This window comes from Chanos chanos, chromosome 7 (assembly GCF_902362185.1).
Source record: "Chanos chanos chromosome 7, fChaCha1.1, whole genome shotgun sequence".
In the NCBI taxonomy this organism is placed as follows: Eukaryota; Metazoa; Chordata; class Actinopteri; order Gonorynchiformes; family Chanidae; genus Chanos; species Chanos chanos.
The window spans coordinates 38,141,219-38,161,949 of NC_044501.1; the positions used below are offsets into that span (position 1 = coordinate 38,141,219).

General features: G+C 39.5%; 2 protein-coding genes across 2 annotated transcripts; one reads left to right on the forward strand and one right to left on the reverse strand.

Moving 5' to 3' along the window:
* Positions 1-648: 648 nt before the first annotated feature.
* On the forward strand, positions 649-13,152 carry LOC115816345 (interferon-induced very large GTPase 1-like). The gene is made up of 2 exons (XM_030779300.1): positions 649-4,054; positions 13,040-13,152. The coding sequence occupies exons 1-2, from the start codon at positions 649-651 to the stop codon at positions 13,150-13,152; spliced, it is 3,519 nt and encodes a 1,172-aa protein (XP_030635160.1).
* Positions 13,153-16,073: 2,921 nt separating this feature from the next.
* On the reverse strand, positions 16,074-20,708 carry LOC115816346 (interferon-induced very large GTPase 1-like). Its single transcript, XM_030779301.1, has one exon. It carries the CDS (start codon positions 20,706-20,708, stop codon positions 16,074-16,076), a length of 4,635 nt encoding a protein of 1,544 aa, XP_030635161.1.
* Positions 20,709-20,731: the final 23 nt, after the last annotated feature.

Here is a 20,731-nt window from a genome sequence, read left to right on the forward strand (position 1 = left end):
ATGTCTCTACAAAAAAGCAGAGATGATTTAGAAAAACATCCTTCAAGTCAAGAAGAGATAAATGCGACAAAAAATGTCTCTAGTGCCCTCAAACCTGTCAAGGAAGCATTGAGACGCACTTGTCATAATGACCTTGCTCTGTTGGTGCAGTCAGTCACCAGTCTTGTAGGGTACAATGGAGACACTTTCAAACCCCATCTTTCCTCGCCAAAAGTTCACTTTTTACTAGAAAATCTATCAGATGTACATCTGCAATATTTTTCTTTGAAGGAGAAAAGTCAAATCAGAGCACAGGCCTACACACTGCTTAAGGCTTTGACTGTGTCCTTTGAGAGATGTGAGGTGTCTTTGGCGGACAAAGTAGAAAGACTTAACAAATTTAAGTCACAAATGAAAACAGATATGTTGCCTGAACTCATTTCTGCAGCTGAAGGTTTCTTTCATAAGCGGAACTGGGAACAGTTTGAAGACATTTTGAAAAATGTTGTTGGAGGAAATATTAAAGAAGATGAGAAATCAAAATCTGGCACAACTTTCTTGAATGTGAAACGTGACCCAATAACTGGATCTGAAACACCAAAGGATACACAATATCAAACTAAAAGAAGAATGTTGCCTGAGCATGAATGTCCTGTCGTGAAACTTATAATGGAACTGTTTGATAAACTGGGACTTGTGAATCTTTACCCCCAAAAAGTCAAAATGACAGATCTTTTGGTTGTAAACAGCTTGTCGGTAACGTCTAATGAAGCTTCAACAGAAAAGCTTTGGCTTCAGTTCACTCACAAACTCATGATGTTTGACACCAGTGTGAGAAATTTGTGCTATAAACCTCCTCAGAAGGAATATTCTATAACTGATGTCAGCACAGATGCAGATAAATTCTTTGATTTTGGGGATGATAATAATGATGACACTGTCATTGATGACAGTAAACACATTCACCCCATGGACATTTACATGTCAGTTTTTCACTGTTCTGATGATTTAGCACGACAGTGCATTTTTACCAAACTCTCCACATGCCAGTTTGCCCTACCTCTACTTGTGCCAGATCCATGTACAAGGGAGATAGAAATTCCTGTGTGGCCTCTTCAACAGATCAAAAAGACGCTGAAATTTAAGCAGAAGTCGGATACAGGAGGCAGTGAGACATATATGAATTGTTTCATATGCAGTAAAAAAGTACCAACTGTGTCCTTCATAAGACTAGGAACATCCTCAAATTCAAAGTCTCAAATCGTGAATAACATCATCAGTCGGAAGAGACATCCAGCATTTTTCAGCCGACACTGCAGTGGCAGTACAAGTAAAAGACTTCTGCTGGAGGGGGTGGCAGAGATTTCCTGGTACTGTCCAGGTGGGAGGGACGATGATATTTTTGAAGACTGTATTGCATTCATCAACCTACATGGTGATGGAAACGAACATCCCAAACAGCTACATTTCATTCAAGACATCAGCTCCGTTGTTGTTCTTCTACTCTCGGAAAACCTAAAGCCTGAGACAAAAAAGGCAGCAGAGAGTTTACTGAAGTCTTCTGTTCCTGTGATTCCATTGTTCTCTGGAGTGGAGAAAAAGTCTGTCAAGAAAGGGGATTCAAGAATTGCTGCAAAGAACAGAAATGAGGCTGAACTCTCAGAGGAAATTATCAACAGAGTGAAACAGTGTCTCTCAGAACAGAGGAAAATATTTAGTTTGGATGATCTCATATGCAGAGCCACATATAATGGGTTCACTGCAGGCCCTGACTGCGGTAGAGTGGGCAGAGAAAAGGCTGAGAAGCTTATGGAGATAGTAATGGGCAAAGATCAAAAAAACAATGAGGATTTATTTAAATTGAAAGGGAAATTTTTGCCTTTGCAAGGTGAACTGTGGAAAAACTGGTGCACAAAAGATAAACAGTTCTACCGCTTACAGGGCAAAGAACACATGAGTATTGAGCAACAAAAGGCTGAAATAGAGGCAGAGAAAGAGAGTTTGCGGAAGGAACAACAGAAAATAGCATCTTCCTCAAATCCTTTCATGAAGTATTTCTTAAAATGTATGGTTGATGGAGAGGAAAGTGGAAAGTTGTATTTCTTACATTGCTTTGGAAAAAGACTTGAAGGAGCTTTCTCTGGTGTACTAGCTGATCTACAACAACAATACCACAAAGAGTGGTATAAAAACAGGCAAAGAGTGAGAAATAAGGAAGAAATTAATAATAGTGATGCTGATGTCCTTGATAATATATCCAAGAAAATAGAACAAGCCACATTTGGGTTCCAACATATTATTCGTGAAATTGGTCAATTATATGAAGTTTTGCATACTAGCAAAAAAGCTGAGTCTGTTCATGGCATCGATACCGATCGCCTTCCTAAAATAGGAGCTCAGTTGATGTTGTCTGGATTTCCCTTAGAGGTAATGGATGGAGATGTCAGCCATGTTCCTTTAGAGTGGGTCAAAGCTGTGCTCAACAAACTGACTGAAGAACTGGGAGACAAAAGAGTATTAGTGCTCTCTGTACTTGGACTCCAGAGTTCAGGGAAGTCCACGTTACTGAACACCATGTTTGGTCTTCAGTTTGCTGTTAGCTCAGGGAGATGTACAAGAGGCGCATTTATGCAGTTAATCCCAGTTGAAGAACATCTGAGGTGTCAGTTGTCATTTGATTACATTCTGGTGATGGATACAGAGGGACTACGATCAATAGAAGCCACATCTGACCTTGTGCTTAATCGTGATAATGAACTAGCCACCTTCATTGTTGGAATCAGTGACATAACACTCATCAACATCATGGGAGAAAACCTCTATGAAATTCAGAACATTCTCCAGATTTGTTTCCAGGCATTTTTGCGCATGAAGTCTGTAAATATTAAGCCAAGTTGCGTTTTTGTGCACCAAAATGTTTCAGAGACAACTGCAAAGGACAACAACCAAGAGGGGAGGAGACAATTTATTGAAAGACTTGATGAGATTTCCAAATTGGCAGCAGAGGAGGAGAATCAGGAAGTTGGTGGCTTCAATGACATCATACAGTTTGATCCAGACAGTCAGATGTTTTACTTTAAGAATTTGTTTGAGGGAGACCCTCCAATGGCTCCACCCAACCCCTCCTACAGTCAGAATGTTCAGGAACTGAAGACCAAGCTGCTGAGTGTGGCAAAATGGCAGACCAACTGCAAGTTGCTCACACTATCTGAATTTACACAAAGATTTACTGATTTATGGACAGCGCTACTCCAGGAGAATTTTATTTTCAATTTCCGCAATTCATTGGATGTAAGTGTTTATAACAAACTGGAACATCACTATATGCAGTGGTCATGGACATTGAGAAAGCATGCACTAGAAACACAAAACACCTTGTGCTACAGAATCAGCAATAAGGAGGTACAAACTGTAGACGCGATAGAGATCGAGAAGAGCTTTGGGACTATCTTTCAAGAGGTCAGACAAGAGGTGGAGAAATATTTCAAGGAGGAGAGACATACTGACATCCTGAGTCAGTGGAGAGGAAGCACTGATCAAAGACTGGAGAATCTGAAGAGAGAGCTCATTGAGGAAACACGTTTGAAAGGACAGGGACTTTTGAGTAACATCGAGTTTAAGCAAGAACTAGAGAGAAAGAAGACTCAGTATGAGGCAGATCTATCTCAGAGAAGTAAGAGTTTAGCTTCCACACTGAAGGACAGGAAAGCTAGCGATGAACTGCAAAGGGATGAGTTCAACAAGCTGTGGAATGAATGGGAAAATGAAGTGTCCAAAGAAAAACCCAAAGATGAAGAAGTTAACATTCAGGCAATGATCGATAATACCCTTCTGGCTCACTTCCAAAAATATGGAGAGACTTTGTTCGCGAATAGACATATCATAAAATTTGATGTAGCCAAATATGTTAAAGCATCATGTAGAGCAGAAATTGCCAAAGCAGATGTTAACAAGGATGAGAAACAGGCTGTGGAGTCAGAAAGAAATACATTCATACCAAGGGTCAGCGAATTTATTACCAAAAAGGTCAAAGCAATTCGTCCCAAGAATAAGGAAGACGCATTGGAGGAGGAAGGTAATGAAATCATCAGAAAGGTAGTTGAGGACATACATAAATTCATTGCTATGAAAGACTTGAATAAGTTTGGGGTCACAGAAAATTTCATTTATGAGCTCCTGCGTGAAATTCAAAAAATTCTTAAAGCGTGTGAAAAGACTTTCGAGCTCAAAGAAATATGCAAAGCTGAAATTTCTGTCCATGTTTGCGATGAGGTAGTTCACAAACTAAAAAAACTGAATAAAGAGTTCCAGAGAGCAAACGATCCCCTTACATACTTTGACAGTCAAAAAGAAGATTACTTCCAAATATTTAAACGCTATTGTGAAGGAGCAACTGCAGTTAAACTTTTTGTTCCCCTCCTTACCCCCCGTCTTAAATCATCTATACGAGAAGCTGTTTTTGACAAACTCAGCATTCACATAGTGGAATGTATGAAATCCAACCATCCAGCATTTACGGGAAACAGGTCCCACTTGGAGAACCACATCTTAACATACCTAGCTGAGAAGGAGGACTTTGGCATGTGCATGGAGTATATTCATAAGCCAAAACAATTTTTTGCAAAGTTCATCAGTGATCGTGTTCAGGATTACTTCCATGATCAAAGAGAGATAGAGGAAATAATAATTTCAACCTGGTCAGAAGTGACAGACAAACTGTTGAGCCATCTTGCATCTATAAAAATGACACAAAGCAATGCATCTGTGTGGCTGGATAAAATCTGTTCAGAACTTGGCAGTGTGATTCCTATATCAAGAGAAGATTTTAGGAACATTGAAAAAGAAGACATTGAAGACTGGGGTGCTCTTAATGACTTGTTGGCAAGGTCACTTAAAGAAATGCTTGAAGAAGGAGAGAAGGACATTAAAAAGCTTTGTGGTTCTGGACCTGTGCTATCTAACGTCAAAGACAGGGCAGGTGACCTATTGTTCAAACAGATGAATGGATGCTGGGAGCAGTGTCCATTCTGCAAGGCTTTATGCACCAACACCAACCCCAACCATGACTCTGATCATAGCACTGAGTGGCATCGGTGTCAGGCTGTGATTGGAATGAGTTATAAAATTCAAAACAATCTGGGCCAATTTTGTACAGACTTCTGCACAAGCTCTCTCAAGAATCGCAATATTTTCAAAGTTATAAGGTCTTTTCTATGGAACCCCTTTAAAAAGCACAGAGAAGCTGACCGTCCATCCAATAAATGGGAATTCAAAGATGAGTACTACCAGAGGAAGTACTGGAGATGGTTTGTCTGCACTTTTAAATCTGATCTCGAAAAAAAGTATCAGTCTAAATTTCAGGGCCTTGGCGGAATTCCAAATTCTTGGGAAAAAATCACAAAGCAAGATGTTCTTGCAGAGACCAAGGTATTTATTGAACTTTCTAAAAAATGAAACAAGTACAACTGTCTTTTAACAAGTATCATCGAAAGTCAGTAACGGCACTCAAAAAAAGTCATTAAATATGGTGATGTAATGTTGTGACAAATGTATTTGAACTGAACATGAGCAATATGAGTAGAATTTATTTGTATTTGCTTTATTTTGTGTTGATTTGTTTTTGTAGTTTTGATGTTATTAACTTGAGTTCCAAATGTTAATGTTTTCACTGAATAAACTTCACATGTATGAAATGTTACAAGTTTAATTTTTACCATATCGTTTCTAATTAACCTGTTTTAATTTTTTGTTGTATTTTATTACAGATTCAATTTCCCTTACATATTCTATACTGCTGTTGTTTATTTTAGCAATTACTCATGGTTTATACTGATTGTGTCTTAATGGCTTTTGCTATTGGAAGAAACATACAAGGATTTATATCACACTGTTAATGTGCTTGTTATTAAGCAAACCATCTTACTGCATTTATTTTGATTAACATGCTTGATCAAATTCTCTGGTCAACTGTATTGGAACCTTTTTTTGACAAACTTATGATCCTCTGTGAAACAAGTTAAGCCATGCATTCTTTTATATTATTCATACAGAATCTACCTTATATATACATTCCAGAATAATATTAAGAATTGTACCTGAAACTCAAAATATAAAATGTATTAAACAAGTAAAAATATTTTATTTTTGTATGTTTTTTTTTTCTTTTGAGTCAAACTGCATTGTGTTCAGGCCACAAGATTCATGATATGATGTTGGATCTGTTAGAGTCTTGAATTGAAAGACAGCTACTTTAAATGAACTCAGTCCACTGACGCCTTCACATACGCGTGGTTTAGGGTTTATTTAAGCTGCTAATTTATCATCTCTGTTAAGGTATCCTTTCAAATATGATTAACAGTCAAAGTAATTTTAGTGAGAATTGCTGACTGAGGGTTTCAGATGATTTTAGACGCTGTCAGATACAAACATCACCTTTTATAGTTTGTTTTCTAATCCTGAAAAAACTTTTAAAGAAATTTTGAAAGAGGGAAAGAAGGACATTAAAAAACTTTGTGGTTCTGGATCTTTACTATTTAAGTTCAAAGACAGGCCAGATGACATTTTGATCAAACAGATGAGTGGATGCTGGGAGCAGTGTCCATTCTGCAAGGCTTTATGCACCAACACCAACCCCAACCATGACTCTGACCACAGCACTGAGTGGCATCGGTGTCAGGCTGTGGTTGGTGTCTGTTATGAAAGTGAAGACAATCAGGACCAATTTTGTATTGACTTCTGCTCAAGCTCTGTCAACAGTGACAAAACATTCCAAATTTCAAGCTCTGGTAAAAGCTTCCCCTTTTCAAAGTATAGAGAGGCAGGCCATCCTTACAACAAATGGGAAATCAAAGACACCTACTACCAGCGAAAGTACTGGAACTGGTTTCCCTGCAAGTTTAAGTCTAATCTTGAAGAAAAATACCAGTCCAAATTTGATGGCCTTAGAGAAATTCTACCATTTTGGGAGAGAAGCACAAAGCGAAGTGCTCTTTGGGAGACAGAGGCATTTAGGGTATGACAATGGGTTCGATTCCTGGACGGGCGGCCAGGGTCCTTTCTGTGTGGAGTTTGCATGTTCTCCCCGTGTCTGCGTGGGTTTCCTCCGGGAGTTCTGGTTTCCTCCCACAGTCCAAAGACATGCAGGTTAGAAGAACTGGAGACACTAAAATTGCCCCTAGGTATGAGTGTGTGTATGAGTGTGTTTGGCTGTGTGTCGGCCCTGCGATGGACTGGCGACCTGTCCGGGGTGTTTCCCTGCCTTTCGGGATAGGCTCCAGCACCCCCCGCGACCCTAATCAGGATAAGCGGCTTAGATAATGAGTGAGTGAGTGAGTGAGTAAATATTGCCTAGTTTCCGTGCAATCAAACAAGTCAACAACTTTTGATCTTTGAAAGTTAAAATCACCATTTCAATGATTCGGTCTCAATTTAGTGCATCATGCAATACTGGGGCAGGACACCTCAGCGACCTGCTGATTTTAACATCACTGAAACTATCCATTTTATAAGTTGAATTTAAATATTCAGCACGAAGAACATTCTTTTGAGAAGCCGAGTGTAACACAGGAGAGGACATTTTAATATTCCAGTAACTTAGGTTAGCAAAATTACCCTGATTGGCCACATGGTGGCGATATAGCAAGCCAAAACATGTTTTGGGCTGTAACTTTTGAACGCTTTGGCCTAAACTCAAAACTCTTTTTTTTTTAGCCGAATGCCCGGCTCCAGATAAACAAAAAAGCCATTTGGAACAAAATAATTCGCCATACTGGTTTTGGGTTTTTCCGCCATTTTGAATTTTTGTAAGACTTTTAAAATCCATCCTCCTAGGTGATTCTTCTGATTTGCACGAAATTTGGTATACAATTTAGAGCATGGCCTAATGACTCTACAGCCAATATCTTGTGATGTAAAGGTCCAAACATAACCAAACGTGGTACACTTTGTCACTACAGCATTCTTTGGGCCGTGCCAAATTTTGCAAAATTTCGTCCATAGGGGCGCTACAACTAACATATTGGATTTTCCACCATTTTGAATTTTTTTGTAAGGCTTTTAAAATCTGTCTCCTCCTAGATAGCTCCTCCAATTTGCATGAAATTTGGTATACATCATCTACAGACAATAATAATAAAAATCTGTAAAAAGAATTTTGATTCACTGAACTGTTTTAAAGTTGCATGTCAATCAAAATTTAGGGCATGGCCTAATGACTCTAAAGCCAATATCTTGTGATGTAAAGGTCCAAACGTAACCAAACTTGGTACACTTAGTTGCTACAACATTCTTTGGGCACATGCCAAGTTTTGTAAAATTTGGTCTGTAAGGGGCACTACAACAGACATATTGGATTTACTGCCATTTTTGGGTTTTTTTGTAAAATCTTTAAAATCTATCTCCTCCTAGATGGTTCTACTGATTTGCACGAAATTTGGTATACATCATCTACAGACCATACTAATAAAAATCTGCAAAAAGAATTTTGACTTGTCAAACAGTTTCAAAGTTACGAGCCAATGAATTTTTAGGACGTGGCCCCTATTGACTCAATGGCCAATATCTTGTGATGTAAAAGTTTTAATTTCATGAAACTTGATACACTTTATCAGCATCACCTCACTTGGAAGCACATCAAATTTTGTCAAATTATGTCCATAGGGGGCGCTGTAACTGCAACATTGCGATATCTCAAGAACCGCTTAAGCTAAAAATCTGAAAATTGGTGTATTTATACTTGGCTAAATTTGCTCACATTTCCTAGAGTGCCAAATGACTTGCTCAACAGAAATGGTTGCCAGCAGCCAATCAAATTTCAGCAGTTCATATCTGCCAGTGTGAATGCCTGATCTTTATGAAATTCAAATTGTGTGGTCAATGTAACTACTATTTTTTGACATTTCCTACAATTCCATCTTTTATTTCTCCTGTTGAAGCCATTGAACCACTTCTAAATCCACAACTGGTTGCAACTTCTGTGATTCTGCTTGGATCTCAGTGATCGCCGCTTGCAGCTATATTTTTTTTCTTGTATTTTATTACAGATTCATTTTCCCTTACATATTCTATACTGCTGTTGTTTTATTGTAGCAAGTATGATGGTTTATACTGATTGTGTATCAATGGCTTTTGCTGTTTGAAGAAACATGTAAGGTTTAATGTCACATTAAAAATGTTCCTTCCTTGAATGAAACCATCTTACACCAAATATTTCTGATTAACATGTGTGACCAAATTCTGAGATCAAGTGTACGGGAAGCTTTTTTTTTTTTTTTTTTTACAAACTTATGATCCTCTGTGAAACAAGATAAGCCATGCATTGAGATCTAATGGCAAGAATATCTTCAGGCTGCTGAAAAAAAGGGTTTTTTTATTATTTTTTTGTAGCAGTCTATAAACAAACATTAGCCGAGATGATGTCTGTTTTAATGTTATCATAAGAAAAAAGTTCTCCTATGCAACAGTCATGCTTTTTGTTCTTTAAGTATGTGAGCGTTTTAGAGCGCGAGCCTTCTAGAAACTCTCTGGATTTTATGATACCAGATAGGTTGTTATTTTAAACATTGTTTAAATGACAAAGTAATGAAAAATTGAAACACTGTAGAGCAATCATAGCTAATATTTCAAAATAAAACCAAAAAAGGTGGCAGAGCCAAAGGAAACCTGACTACACTACCTAGTAACAGAAATACAAAAGTGGCACCCGCCTCTAACCTATCCCTATACAACGTTAACACTACAGCGGGGATCGCCTTTCTTACCTGTCCTTCTCCCCACGATAACCAAAACACCAATGCCACAGCGCAATCCACAAACAAAGTCAATAAACGGGAATAGAGGGTTGAACACGGAATGGCAAATTTAGTAATAATAGCAGAGAACACACAAATGGCAAAAGGCAATGACGAGATCAAAATCTACAGCACAGCGCATCCAGTGTCGCTTAAATGCTGGCGCTCCGCGTCTGGTTGGCTGAACCGCGAGGGGCACTCCCTCCCTGGTTGGTCGAACCACAGAGGGAGGGGCGGGGCACAACATCAGGCCAGATGGTATTGCCAGCCCGCCACAGCTGGGTACCTGTGGAGAGAGAGAGAGAGAGAGAGAGAGACGCACACGAAACAAGATACACAAATAAAACACACTGTGCGCCGCACGAAACAGCTGGGACAGGCTCCGGCACCCCCTGTGACCCTAATTAGGATAAGTGGCTTAGAAAATGAATGAATTTCAGTCTGCTGCTGCAAGGGGGTTTCAATACGACGGACCCAAAAATGAAACCAGAACTTACTTTTTGTTGATGTTTAAAGGCAGACGCTGGTTACACATGACACACAAACACATACATGTAGTTCAGGATGTGGTGACTGCCAATGTTTGATCTCCCAGCATGCAAACTCACACTTTTTTTTTTCTTTTTTGATTCAAAAAGAGGAGAAACAGAGAAATATGTTCAGTTATGATATATATTAAAATCATACATTCAACCATGAAATGAATAATAGGTGTATATAAACGTACTACTTGTTCATGTATCGAATATAAGAGACATATATAACAGGCCATATCTGTATCAGTCCCAACAGGCAAATCATGATTAGATTCATCAGTGAAATGAGGAGAACATCCTGTCAGGAGAAGAGGAGGAGGGAAAAAATAGGAAACAAGAGACACAGTGGAAACATCTGAACCCTGAATTCTGAAGACTCTGAAAAATGCTCTTCTCAGCTAGATCTTACATAATCTTACATACTTTATGAAAAACGTTTTAACGTATTATCTGTTAGGATTTAGGTAAACATTACTATATGTGGGAGACAAATAAAACACTTCTCTTTGTTTTTCTTCCTATTTTTCTTTTCTCTCTCTCTCTCTCTCTCTCTCTCTCTCTCTCTCTCTCTCTCTCACTAACTGATGGGCTCAGTGGGAAATGTATCACTTCCAGTTAGATTGTTTTGTGGTCCGTTTTTGGTATTTTACATTGCATTGTATTATGTCTCATTTTATTCCATTTGTAGAATTTGATAGAGACTGCTTCTACGTGCCTTAAAATCACTCTGAAATACAAAACATAATGCCAAATTGTTTACACAGGTCGGAGTCCCACAATTAGTCTATGGCACTTAGACTGCTTAGTTTAGTTGAACTAACAGAACTTTTGAATAAACATTTGTAAACTCAGTTGTTTCAAGGTTTGTTACCTTGCAGTTACATTTAAAGAAAGTAAATAACCAAGACTTGCATAATTAATTGGCTTAATAGCATTTGACCTTCAAAGTTTTCCAGACATATTTCTTATACATACATCAGATTATACTGTTGAGTTGACATTACTTAAAGGCAGTAAATTACTTTTACAAGTACTTTCAGATTAAGTAGAACTTTAAACATAAGTACCTACATTTGCTTTTTTTGAGGCATTCAGTTCTCTCTCTCTCTCTCTCTCTCTCTCTCTGCAGGTCACAGGTGTCACTTGTTTTTTGGCTCCCATAACATAACATTACATTTCTTTAGTTAAAAAAAAAAAAAACTGTCAGTGCTCCTAAGAGACATTTTAGCCAGTGGACAAGAGTGTAACACAGTTGAAATGGGGTGAACATGTGGACATGTTAAGTCGTTCTGACCACTTACTTCCAGAGGAGAGGAGGGATTTCACAGGCAGGAGCTTCAGAAGAGTTCCCATGATTGGCTGACCCTGTTGGAGGTGAGAAGTGCCTCAGAGGCAGTGGGCTGCCAGGAGTTCCATGCTAAAGGCTCAAAACACCATTCAACTACTTCTACTCAACATCCCAGTGCACTGCTTCACTCTATTGATACTGGTATGCAAGTGAATGTGTGCGTACGCACACACGCAATGCATGTTTTAGCAACAATCAGACCATAGCTGCCGTAGCTTGGGGGTTGAGTACCATCCTCAATGATGTCCCCCATGGCTGCATTGCCTCCACCAGCTCCAGGGCTTCCTTCTCTCCCCAGTCTGACAAACTCCCCTTCTATACCTGAGAAGTTTGATGGCATTGCCTCCAAGTGCTGCAATTACCTGCTTCAATGTGACCTGTATTTTGTCCACCATACAGGATCCGCAATCTCTGATGCCCCAAGTCAATCCTTTAATCCTTTCAATTCAGTTCAATCCATCTCAGTTTTTCCTCGCATAACCTCTGCCGAACGAGACTGACAGTGTCAGCAGGAACTGTGCTTGTACTGCAGAGAGAAGGGAAATCATATCACACAGTATCCAGTGAGACCAGACAGGAGGGAGGAGAGGGGGACATCCACATTTTTGCTGGAGTAGATGTACCTCTAAATGCCCTTTCCATTAAATTACTCACTGTTCTAGTAACGCAGTACTGTGGTGAGGGTCTGTCCGCCCTCTCAGCTCTTGTAGATTCTGGAGCAGCGAGGAATTTTTTTTGAACATCAGAGAGGACAGTCCCAAGGCACACCCATGAACCGCCTACAGACCGCTATCAAGATTCATGTCTGTTTATGATCAAGGTGGATGATGGATCTGAGGCAGGGGTGGGGTCAGTACTCTCTCAGAGACATGATTCACCTCTGAAACTCTTCCCCTGTTCCTTTTTCTCTAGGGAGTTGTCCACAGCCAAAGAAACTCAAATGTGGGTTGTTGCAAGTTGCTATCATTTTAAACTGGCTTTGGACGGGTGGTGACACTGGCTGGAGGGGTCCGAGGAGCCCTTTGTGGTGCTCATAGATCATCACAATCCGGAATACATCGGCCAAGTACCTTCATCCTCATCAAGCCATACTGTCTCTCACCCACATGAGGTGAAATCCAAACTCCAGAACCCTGCTCCCACTATCCCTCCCTCCTGCATCGTGGGACCCATTACGTGAAATTTGGAGGATGGATTTCAGCACTATCTGGAGGAGGATCCAGCTCCCCTACAATACCCTCTGCAGACAGCGTAATCCCCGCATCAAGTACGAAACAAATTGTCACAAGTGCCAAAAGAGGCTCCTGCAGGAAAACTGATGCCATTACCAGTGCTTTTTCAACCTTGATCACATCTCTGATTGTACTTTGTAACCGATCTACCTCCAGCTGATGGCCTCAGCACCATATTAGTGGAATTCGACGGATTTTCTAAGGCTTCTTGTTGTATCCTTCTCATCACTCTTCCCACTGTCCTACAGGTTGCTGAGGTGTGGTTCTAGCAGGTTTTTTGTCATTATGGCATCATAGAGAACATTCTCTCTGACCCTGGTCCTCAGCTTAAGACTCAGATTGGTGTTGGGGGGGGGGCATTCCTTTGAACAAACCGGGAAGTTGTCAGGTTTCTCCGCAGTTACTGCAACAACCGTCAATGAGACTGGGCTACGCTTCGTATGTGCAAAACTCCCTTCTGCACTGTTCCACTGAAACCACAGTACATCCTTGGCTTCAAACCCCCTGTTCTATCCATGGAATATGAATCAGACTGAGGCCCCTGTGATACAAAATTGGTTTGGAAACTGGTGTGGGAGCCTGGGAAGCCAAATGTTTCTCTTCAATGAGCCATTTGCCACCAGAATACCCAGCCTTCTTGTTGTCACAGTGATTCTCTCATGTGCCATCCTGGGGACAGAGTCTGGCTCTCCACTCACAACTTGAAACTCCATCTGCCCTGCAGTAAACTTAGCTCTTCAGGTCAGTGCTTCCTGGTCTCTTGGCTGCTATGGTACCCTTGGATGAGTCACATCTTTTGTTGGACATAGTGGGGTTCCCCAGCCCTCTCAGTCAGAGCCCTTTTGAACTCCCATGTAAGTGATTGCTTTTGATTTCCCATTTATTGTATGGATGGCTTGCCTCTCTGTACTTTGCAAATGGAATCCATTTACCAGAGCTTGGAGCCTGGAATGTTTTGCTACTGCTGAAAAAAAGTGTGTGCAGACATTAATACAAAATTTGTATATATGCTCCGATTTGTTTTCAACTTTATAACACACACCAACCACAGCCTGACACTGATGCCACTCAGTACTGTGATCAGAGTCATGGTTGGGTCATTGTTGAGGTTTGAGGTTGAATGGGCTTAATTTAGGTTTTACCTAAATTGAGACACATGCTTGAATGGTGTTGCACTTTCAGTCTAGTGTTACAGTGTTAAACTCTCGATGTTTCTGCTCCAGTAACTGGAGCACTTTTCACATCTGTGACATTGTCAGTTTTCTATTTTTCATCTTGTCTAATTCTTAAATGTGTAAATTTGATATTAAGCCCTGCAGATACACCAAGCTACAGCAGGGGAGCCCAAATTCCGTGACTTTAATGATGAGCCAATGGGCAGGGATTTTCCTCTGCATGTATTTGTGTGTGTATGTTACTCCAAGGACAAACAAATATTTGCACAGAACTTTTAATTACTACTTTTCCCTTTACCCTCCTCTAACTATTCCTTCTTCTGGAGATAAAGGGGATGACAGTCATCAAAGACAAGTTGTGTGTGAGTTGAGGTAATAGTTGGATAAACTGTGGTAATGAGAGTGTTCATAGTGGTAGCAATACTAGTCAAAGGTAAAGAACATTAGTGGTAGTGATAATACTTATGACAAACGTACGAAACAAAGTTCACATTTAACATCCATAGAAATATTGGAACCACAAGCTTAGACAATGAACTGTAAAGGTTGACAGGCCAAGACCCAATTGCAGATCCAGTAGGGGAAAAAAATCAGGTTTATTAGAGAAATCAAGCAATCTCAAAAACAAAGTCCAGTCCAGGGTCAAAACCAAACAATCCACAGAACAAACACATCCAATACATAAAGCAAAAGTTCGGTCAGAACTAATTCAAACAAGGTCAAAGTCAGTAATCCATAAGGCAACAAATCCAAATCGGCAGGCAAAAACAGGTCAAGGTAAACATGGTGAAAAAAATTACAAATCACAAAAGACAGGCACAAGGAATAATGGTTACAATCTGACAAAGAACAGGTACAAATACAGGACTTAAATGCACGGAACAATTAACAGCAGAGACAGACTATTGGATGAAACAAACCAGGTAATAATAGGGATCAGGTGGGGGGTGGGGACGGGAGTACACAGGAACAAACAGAAGCACATGGCAATACCGAAACAAACAAATCACAAGGCATGAAATACACAGAATGGCCAGCAGGGCGGCCAAATTCCCCAGTCCTGGCAGAATCACTGACAGTAAAGATCAGTTCATAAATAGGTTTTAATATGTTAGATAGATAGATAGATAGATAGATAGATAGATAGATAGATAGATAGATAGATAGATAGATAGATAGATAGATAGATAGATACTTTACTGATCCTGAAGGAAATTTAGGTATTCAGTAGCTCCGTACAATACAATTAAATACACACAGTAAGGTTTAGCCATACACACAATAGAGTAAAAATACAATAAAGTACAATAAAATAAAATACAATAAAATAAACCTGTGCAAAGGGAGGAAGAACAACAGCAAATAAAAATACATATAAATCAGAATTCAGAATTCACACCTACATTTCCCTTTTAGAACAAAAGATACGTTTAAATTCTGATACTTTTTAAGTCCATAGTTATAGCAGTTACAATTACAGCATGAAGCATCTTACAACACAAGCTGCGAATGATCTAACAAGAGTATTATTATGTCCCGTCTCAAAATTTCAGCCTGTTTTTTTTTCTTGTTTTAATTTAATCTTTATCACACAATCTCTTATCTGGTTTATATTTAAGTTTTATGGTAACATTTAATATGACTATAACATTGTAATCACATAATAAAGAAAATCCAACAAAATATAAAAAGATTAATACAACTGTCCATATGGGCTTTTCTTAACACACAATATATATTGTAAAGCGGAGGTAAATTATTTGTGTTATCACAAATACTTAAAACATGTCTTCTCAATTTCTTTTTGCAATAAAGTAAATGTGTGTATCATGTGAGATTTTAATTTTGAGCAATTTTAAAAAAAAACATTCATATACTTAGTAAAAAAATAAAATGTAATTGATCTTTTCAATGTGTTAATTGTAAACAGTTTGTACAATTCATATGCTTATTTCCTCCCTTTTCCTCATTAACACTCTGAAAATATTGTCTCGTCACTTCATGTTCTAAGCCTATTAGGTTTTGAAACCCAATTCTTCCAGAACTTGTTTCTTTGTAATCTTCCTCCACGGGTCAGGGATCTGTCCTTCGCCTTCAAATTTAAAATGATATGATTCCTCCAACTTTGACCTGAAGGTACATATGAACCACTTCCAGTAGTACTGCTGCTCTCCATCTGTAGAAATGTCCCATCTGTTGTATGGTTGACCTGCCTTCCTGTAGTCACTGAAGGAAATCCATTTCTTTGACTCTCGAACATAGAACAACTTTGTGCTGCTGACTGATGTTGTACAGAAATCAAGAGATAACTGTTTTTCGTTTGCCCCGAACCACTTTGTTTTTTCGTAGAACAATCCACCTATTCCCTCACATCGGTGCCATGTAACAGAGTGATCAGTGTCATGATCAGGGATGGAATTGGTACACACTGCACCGCAAAAAGGACATTGCTCCCAGCATCCAGACATCTCTTTGAACAAAATGTCATCCGGTCTGTTTCTGAACCTAAATAGAGGGGGACCAGAGGTCAGCAGCCTCTCTAAGTCTTCCTTTCCATCATTGCGTATCTTTTCAAGCATATTAGCAACTGACTCTTTCAGAAATTTCACATCTTTTTTAAGAAGCCGAATATTCTCAATGTTACTGAAGTCAAAAGTTGAGACAGACATAAAATTTCTGAGTTCTGAAGAGAATTCCTCTATCCATGTGGAAGTATCAGCTCCCATCTCCTCGATTCTCGCTGTTATCTTACTGTTTTCAATCAACACCTTGTCTATTATAGATGAAAAAGTTGATCTGAACAGCTCCAAAACCTTACTTGCATCACTGAGATACCCTTCAACTTGTTCTGTGATAAATGTTCTGGTAAACTTTTTTGGCTCCTGGATGTATTCCACGTACAAGCTGAAATCCTCTTTATTGGCAAGATGTTTCAGGATATGGTTTTCCAAGCATGTTCCGCTGAAAACTGGGTGGCTGGACTTTAACTTCTCAACTATCTGAATCGTGGCTTTGTCAAAAACGGCCTCAAAAAGAGTTGATTTGATGTGGATACCAAGAACATCAACAAGAAAACTGATTAATGTTGCACCTTTACAAAAGTGTCTGAAAATCTCAAAATAATCTTCCTTAAGACTGTTGAGATATGTCAGAGGATCATTGAATTTCTTGAAACTAGCCTCCATTTCTGTGAGTTTGGGAACTACCTTAGTGCACACGTGAATAGAAATGTGATCCTTGAATAATTCTGTCAGCTTTATTTCACTTGATGCTTGGTGTTTACCAATGACATCTTCAATTTCATTCAAAAGCTCATAAATAAAAGCTTGTCCCACATCCAACTTTTCTCTTTCTCTCTCCGCAATCATTGCACTTATGTGGTCTTCTATTTCTTTTGACAGACTGTTTCCTTCAGCAGTCAAGTTACTAATGTTGAACATTCCCCTTAATGTTGTAATTGACTGTTTATATGACAACTTAACATGTTTGTCCACATCAAACCTGAAGACTCCCTTGTCTTCTCGAATTAAGTGAGTGTTCTTCATGAAGCGTTCCGTCAGAATGTGTTCCACAAGACTTTGGATGCTAGGATTCTCTGAGGTTGTAGGTTTCTCTGCTGACACTTTGGTTACCAATGCCGTCCAAAGCTTGCTGAACTGATTCCTTAGTTCTTCATCATTGAGTGTATTTCCTCTGAGTTCAGATGCAAGGGCCTTGCTTTTGTTAAAAAGTTCAGCTTCATACTCAGCTTTCCTTTGGTCTATCTCTTTACACATTTCTTTTGTCACCAGTAACTCTTTTGCTTTCACTTTTGTTTCCTCAAAAAGTTCATTTTTCAGGTTGTAAAGTCTTTGGTCAATGCTAGCTCTCCACTGAACCAAGATATCTGCATGCTTATTTTCTTTGAAGTAATTCTCTACATCAAGTTTTAGTTGGTGGTAGATCTCGTCTAAGTTGTCATTTATTTTCCTTGCATCAATGCTTTTTAACTCACCACCCATGATTTTGTGATGCAAATTGTTTTGAGTCTCCAGAGCATGTTTTCTTAATTCCCATGACCATTTTCCACACTGATACTCAAGTTTGTTATACACAGCTATGTCCAGAGTATTGCGGAAGTGGAACAGAAAGTCTTCTTTCAGCAGTGCATTCCAAAGATCAGAGATCCTCATTTGTAACTCTGAAAGGGTGGGGAACTTGCAACCTGGCTGCCATTCAGAAATTGAGAGGATTTTGGTCTTAAGCTCCTGAATATTCCGACTATATGAAGGGTTAGGAGGAGCCATTGGTGGATCCCCTTCAAACAGATTCTTAAAATAAAACACCTGTGTGTCTACATCAAATTGTATTATGTCACTGAAGCCATCAACTTTCAGATTCTCCTCCTCAGCAGCCAATTTGGAAATCTCATCTAATTTCTCTATAAGCTGCCGCCTTCCCTCTTGGTTTTTGTCTTTAGCATTTGACTCAGATACATTCTGGTGGACAAAAATGCACCTTGGCTTGATTTTCACTGATTTCATTCTCACAAAAGCTTGAAAGCAAATCTGAAGAATGTCTTGAATATCAGACAGATTCTCTCCCATGATATTGACAACTGTTAAGTCACCTATACCAATAACGAAAGTGGCCAACTCATTGTCATGTCTGACAGTCTTGTGAGAGTGTTGGAGTGATCGTAAACCCTCTGTGTCCAAAACCAGTACAAAGTCAAAGTGAACGAGTTCTCTCATGTTTTCTCCTACAGAGAGTAATTGCATGAACGCCCCCCGTGTACACTGTCCAGCACTTACAGGAAACTGCAGACCAAACATTGCATTGAGAAGTGTGGATTTCCCAGAGCTCTGGGCTCCAAGAACAGAGAGGACAAATATTTGTCTGTCCCCAAGTTTGTTCAGGAGCTCCTTGAGAACAGCACTAATCCAATCTAGGGGTACATGATTGACATCGCCATCCATCAGTTCCAACGGGTACCCAGACAACAGGATCTCAGCCGCTATTGTAGGGAGTTTGTTTATATCCATTTTGTAACAATCCTCAATTTGTCCAACACTTTTAAAAGCTTCATAAATCTGTGCAACTTCGCGTATTATATGCTGAAGTCCAAATGTGGCAGATTTAATTTTCTTACCTATCTCAGATAGGGAGTCAGTGGGCTCAACTTCTCTGTCCTCTTTGCCTTTTATACTTTGTCTGCTTGTGGCCCATTTTAAGTGGTATTGCTTTTTCAGATCAGCAACAACATCTCTAAAAAGTTCATCAAGATGCTTTTCAAGATCAAGCAACATATACAAACGCTGTGGCTCCTCTGCAAAAACAGAGCACTTTAAAAAATGATCCAAGAATGTATTTGGGGATAGAGCTTTTTCCCGTTGTTGTTGGCAAAGCATTTTTTTGGCATCCAGCATTTCTTCCCTTTGCTGTTCCAAAGTCATGTCTGTTTTGTTCTGAGGACGGTAAAGTTGCCTATCTTTTATACACCATTCGCTCCACAGTTCACCCTGCAAAGGTAGATACTTCTCCTTCAAGCTTACAAGACCTTTTTTCTTTTCTAGTCCGTTGCTTTCTTCACAATTCAAAGTCTTTATGAGGTCCTTTGCTTTCTTCTGACCCTCATGCAATAGCTCATCCTTTGTGTCTTTAAGTAGTCCTTGCTCTATTGCTTTAGCGATGTGATTCTCCAAACTCTGCATCTTCTTATGATGTGACAGACAATGTCTCAGACTAGAGATGATTTCCTCTGTCAGTTCAGCCTCATTTCTGTCTTTAGCAGCGACTCTGAAGTGCTCTCTCCTGGCAGTTTTCTCTGCTCCTGAGAACAATGTGACCAGTCGAGGAGGGGCCTGCAATAAACTTTCTGCTGTCTTCTTTGCCTCAGGTTCTAGTGGATGTTCAGAGAGCAGGAGAACAATGACTGTACTGGCTCTGCAAAGAAACTCCAGCTGTTTTGGAAAGTGAACAGCATCCCCATGGAGATTAATGAATGCGATACAATTTTCAAAAATGTCATTCTCCTTCCCCCCAGGGCAATACCAGGAAATTTCCGCAACCCCATCAAGCAGCAGTCTACTGTTTGTGCTTCCACTGCAATGACGGCTGAAAAATGTTGGGTGCTTCTTTCTGTTGATGATGCAATTCATGATCTGAGATTTTGAATTTGAAGATGTTCCCAGTCTAATGAAAGAGACAACTGGAACTGGAACATTGATTATATATTTACTGTCGTGCAACACATTTCCCCCTGTCTGTGTGGAGAGACTCTTGGATTGCCACGTTTTTTTAATCTGTTGAAGTGCCCACAGTGGAACTTCAATTTCTTGAGTGGAGGGATCTGGCACCAGGAGAGGCACTGCAAACTGGCATGAAGTGAGCTGTGCAAAAATACGCTGCCGAGCATAATCGTTTGCACAGTGAAAAACAGCCATGTGAATATCCATGGGGTGGATATGTGACTCTTCATTAGGAATACTGAAACAAGTTTCACTTTCAAAACTGAAATAATCACTTGTCTTTGTGTCATAAACAGGCACATCGGATTTAGCATTTTTGCAGCAGAGATATCTTACATCTGTGTCCAGCACCATGACTTTGCAGATGAATTGAGTCCAAAGCTCATTTTCTGTCATATCTGCACTTGTCTTAACAGACATGCTGCGTATTAGAAGAAGATCAG

Coding starts and splice junctions, on each gene's coding strand:
- LOC115816346 (XM_030779301.1), bottom strand. CDS start 20,708: ATGTCTGTTAAGACAAGTGCAGATATGACAGAAAATGAGCTTTGGACT.
- LOC115816345 (XM_030779300.1), top strand. CDS start 649: ATGGAACTGTTTGATAAACTGGGACTTGTGAATCTTTACCCCCAAAAA. Junction 4,055..13,039: donor AGACGCATTGGAGGAGGAAG/GTAATGAAATCA, acceptor ATCTACCTCCAG/CTGATGGCCTCAGCACCATA.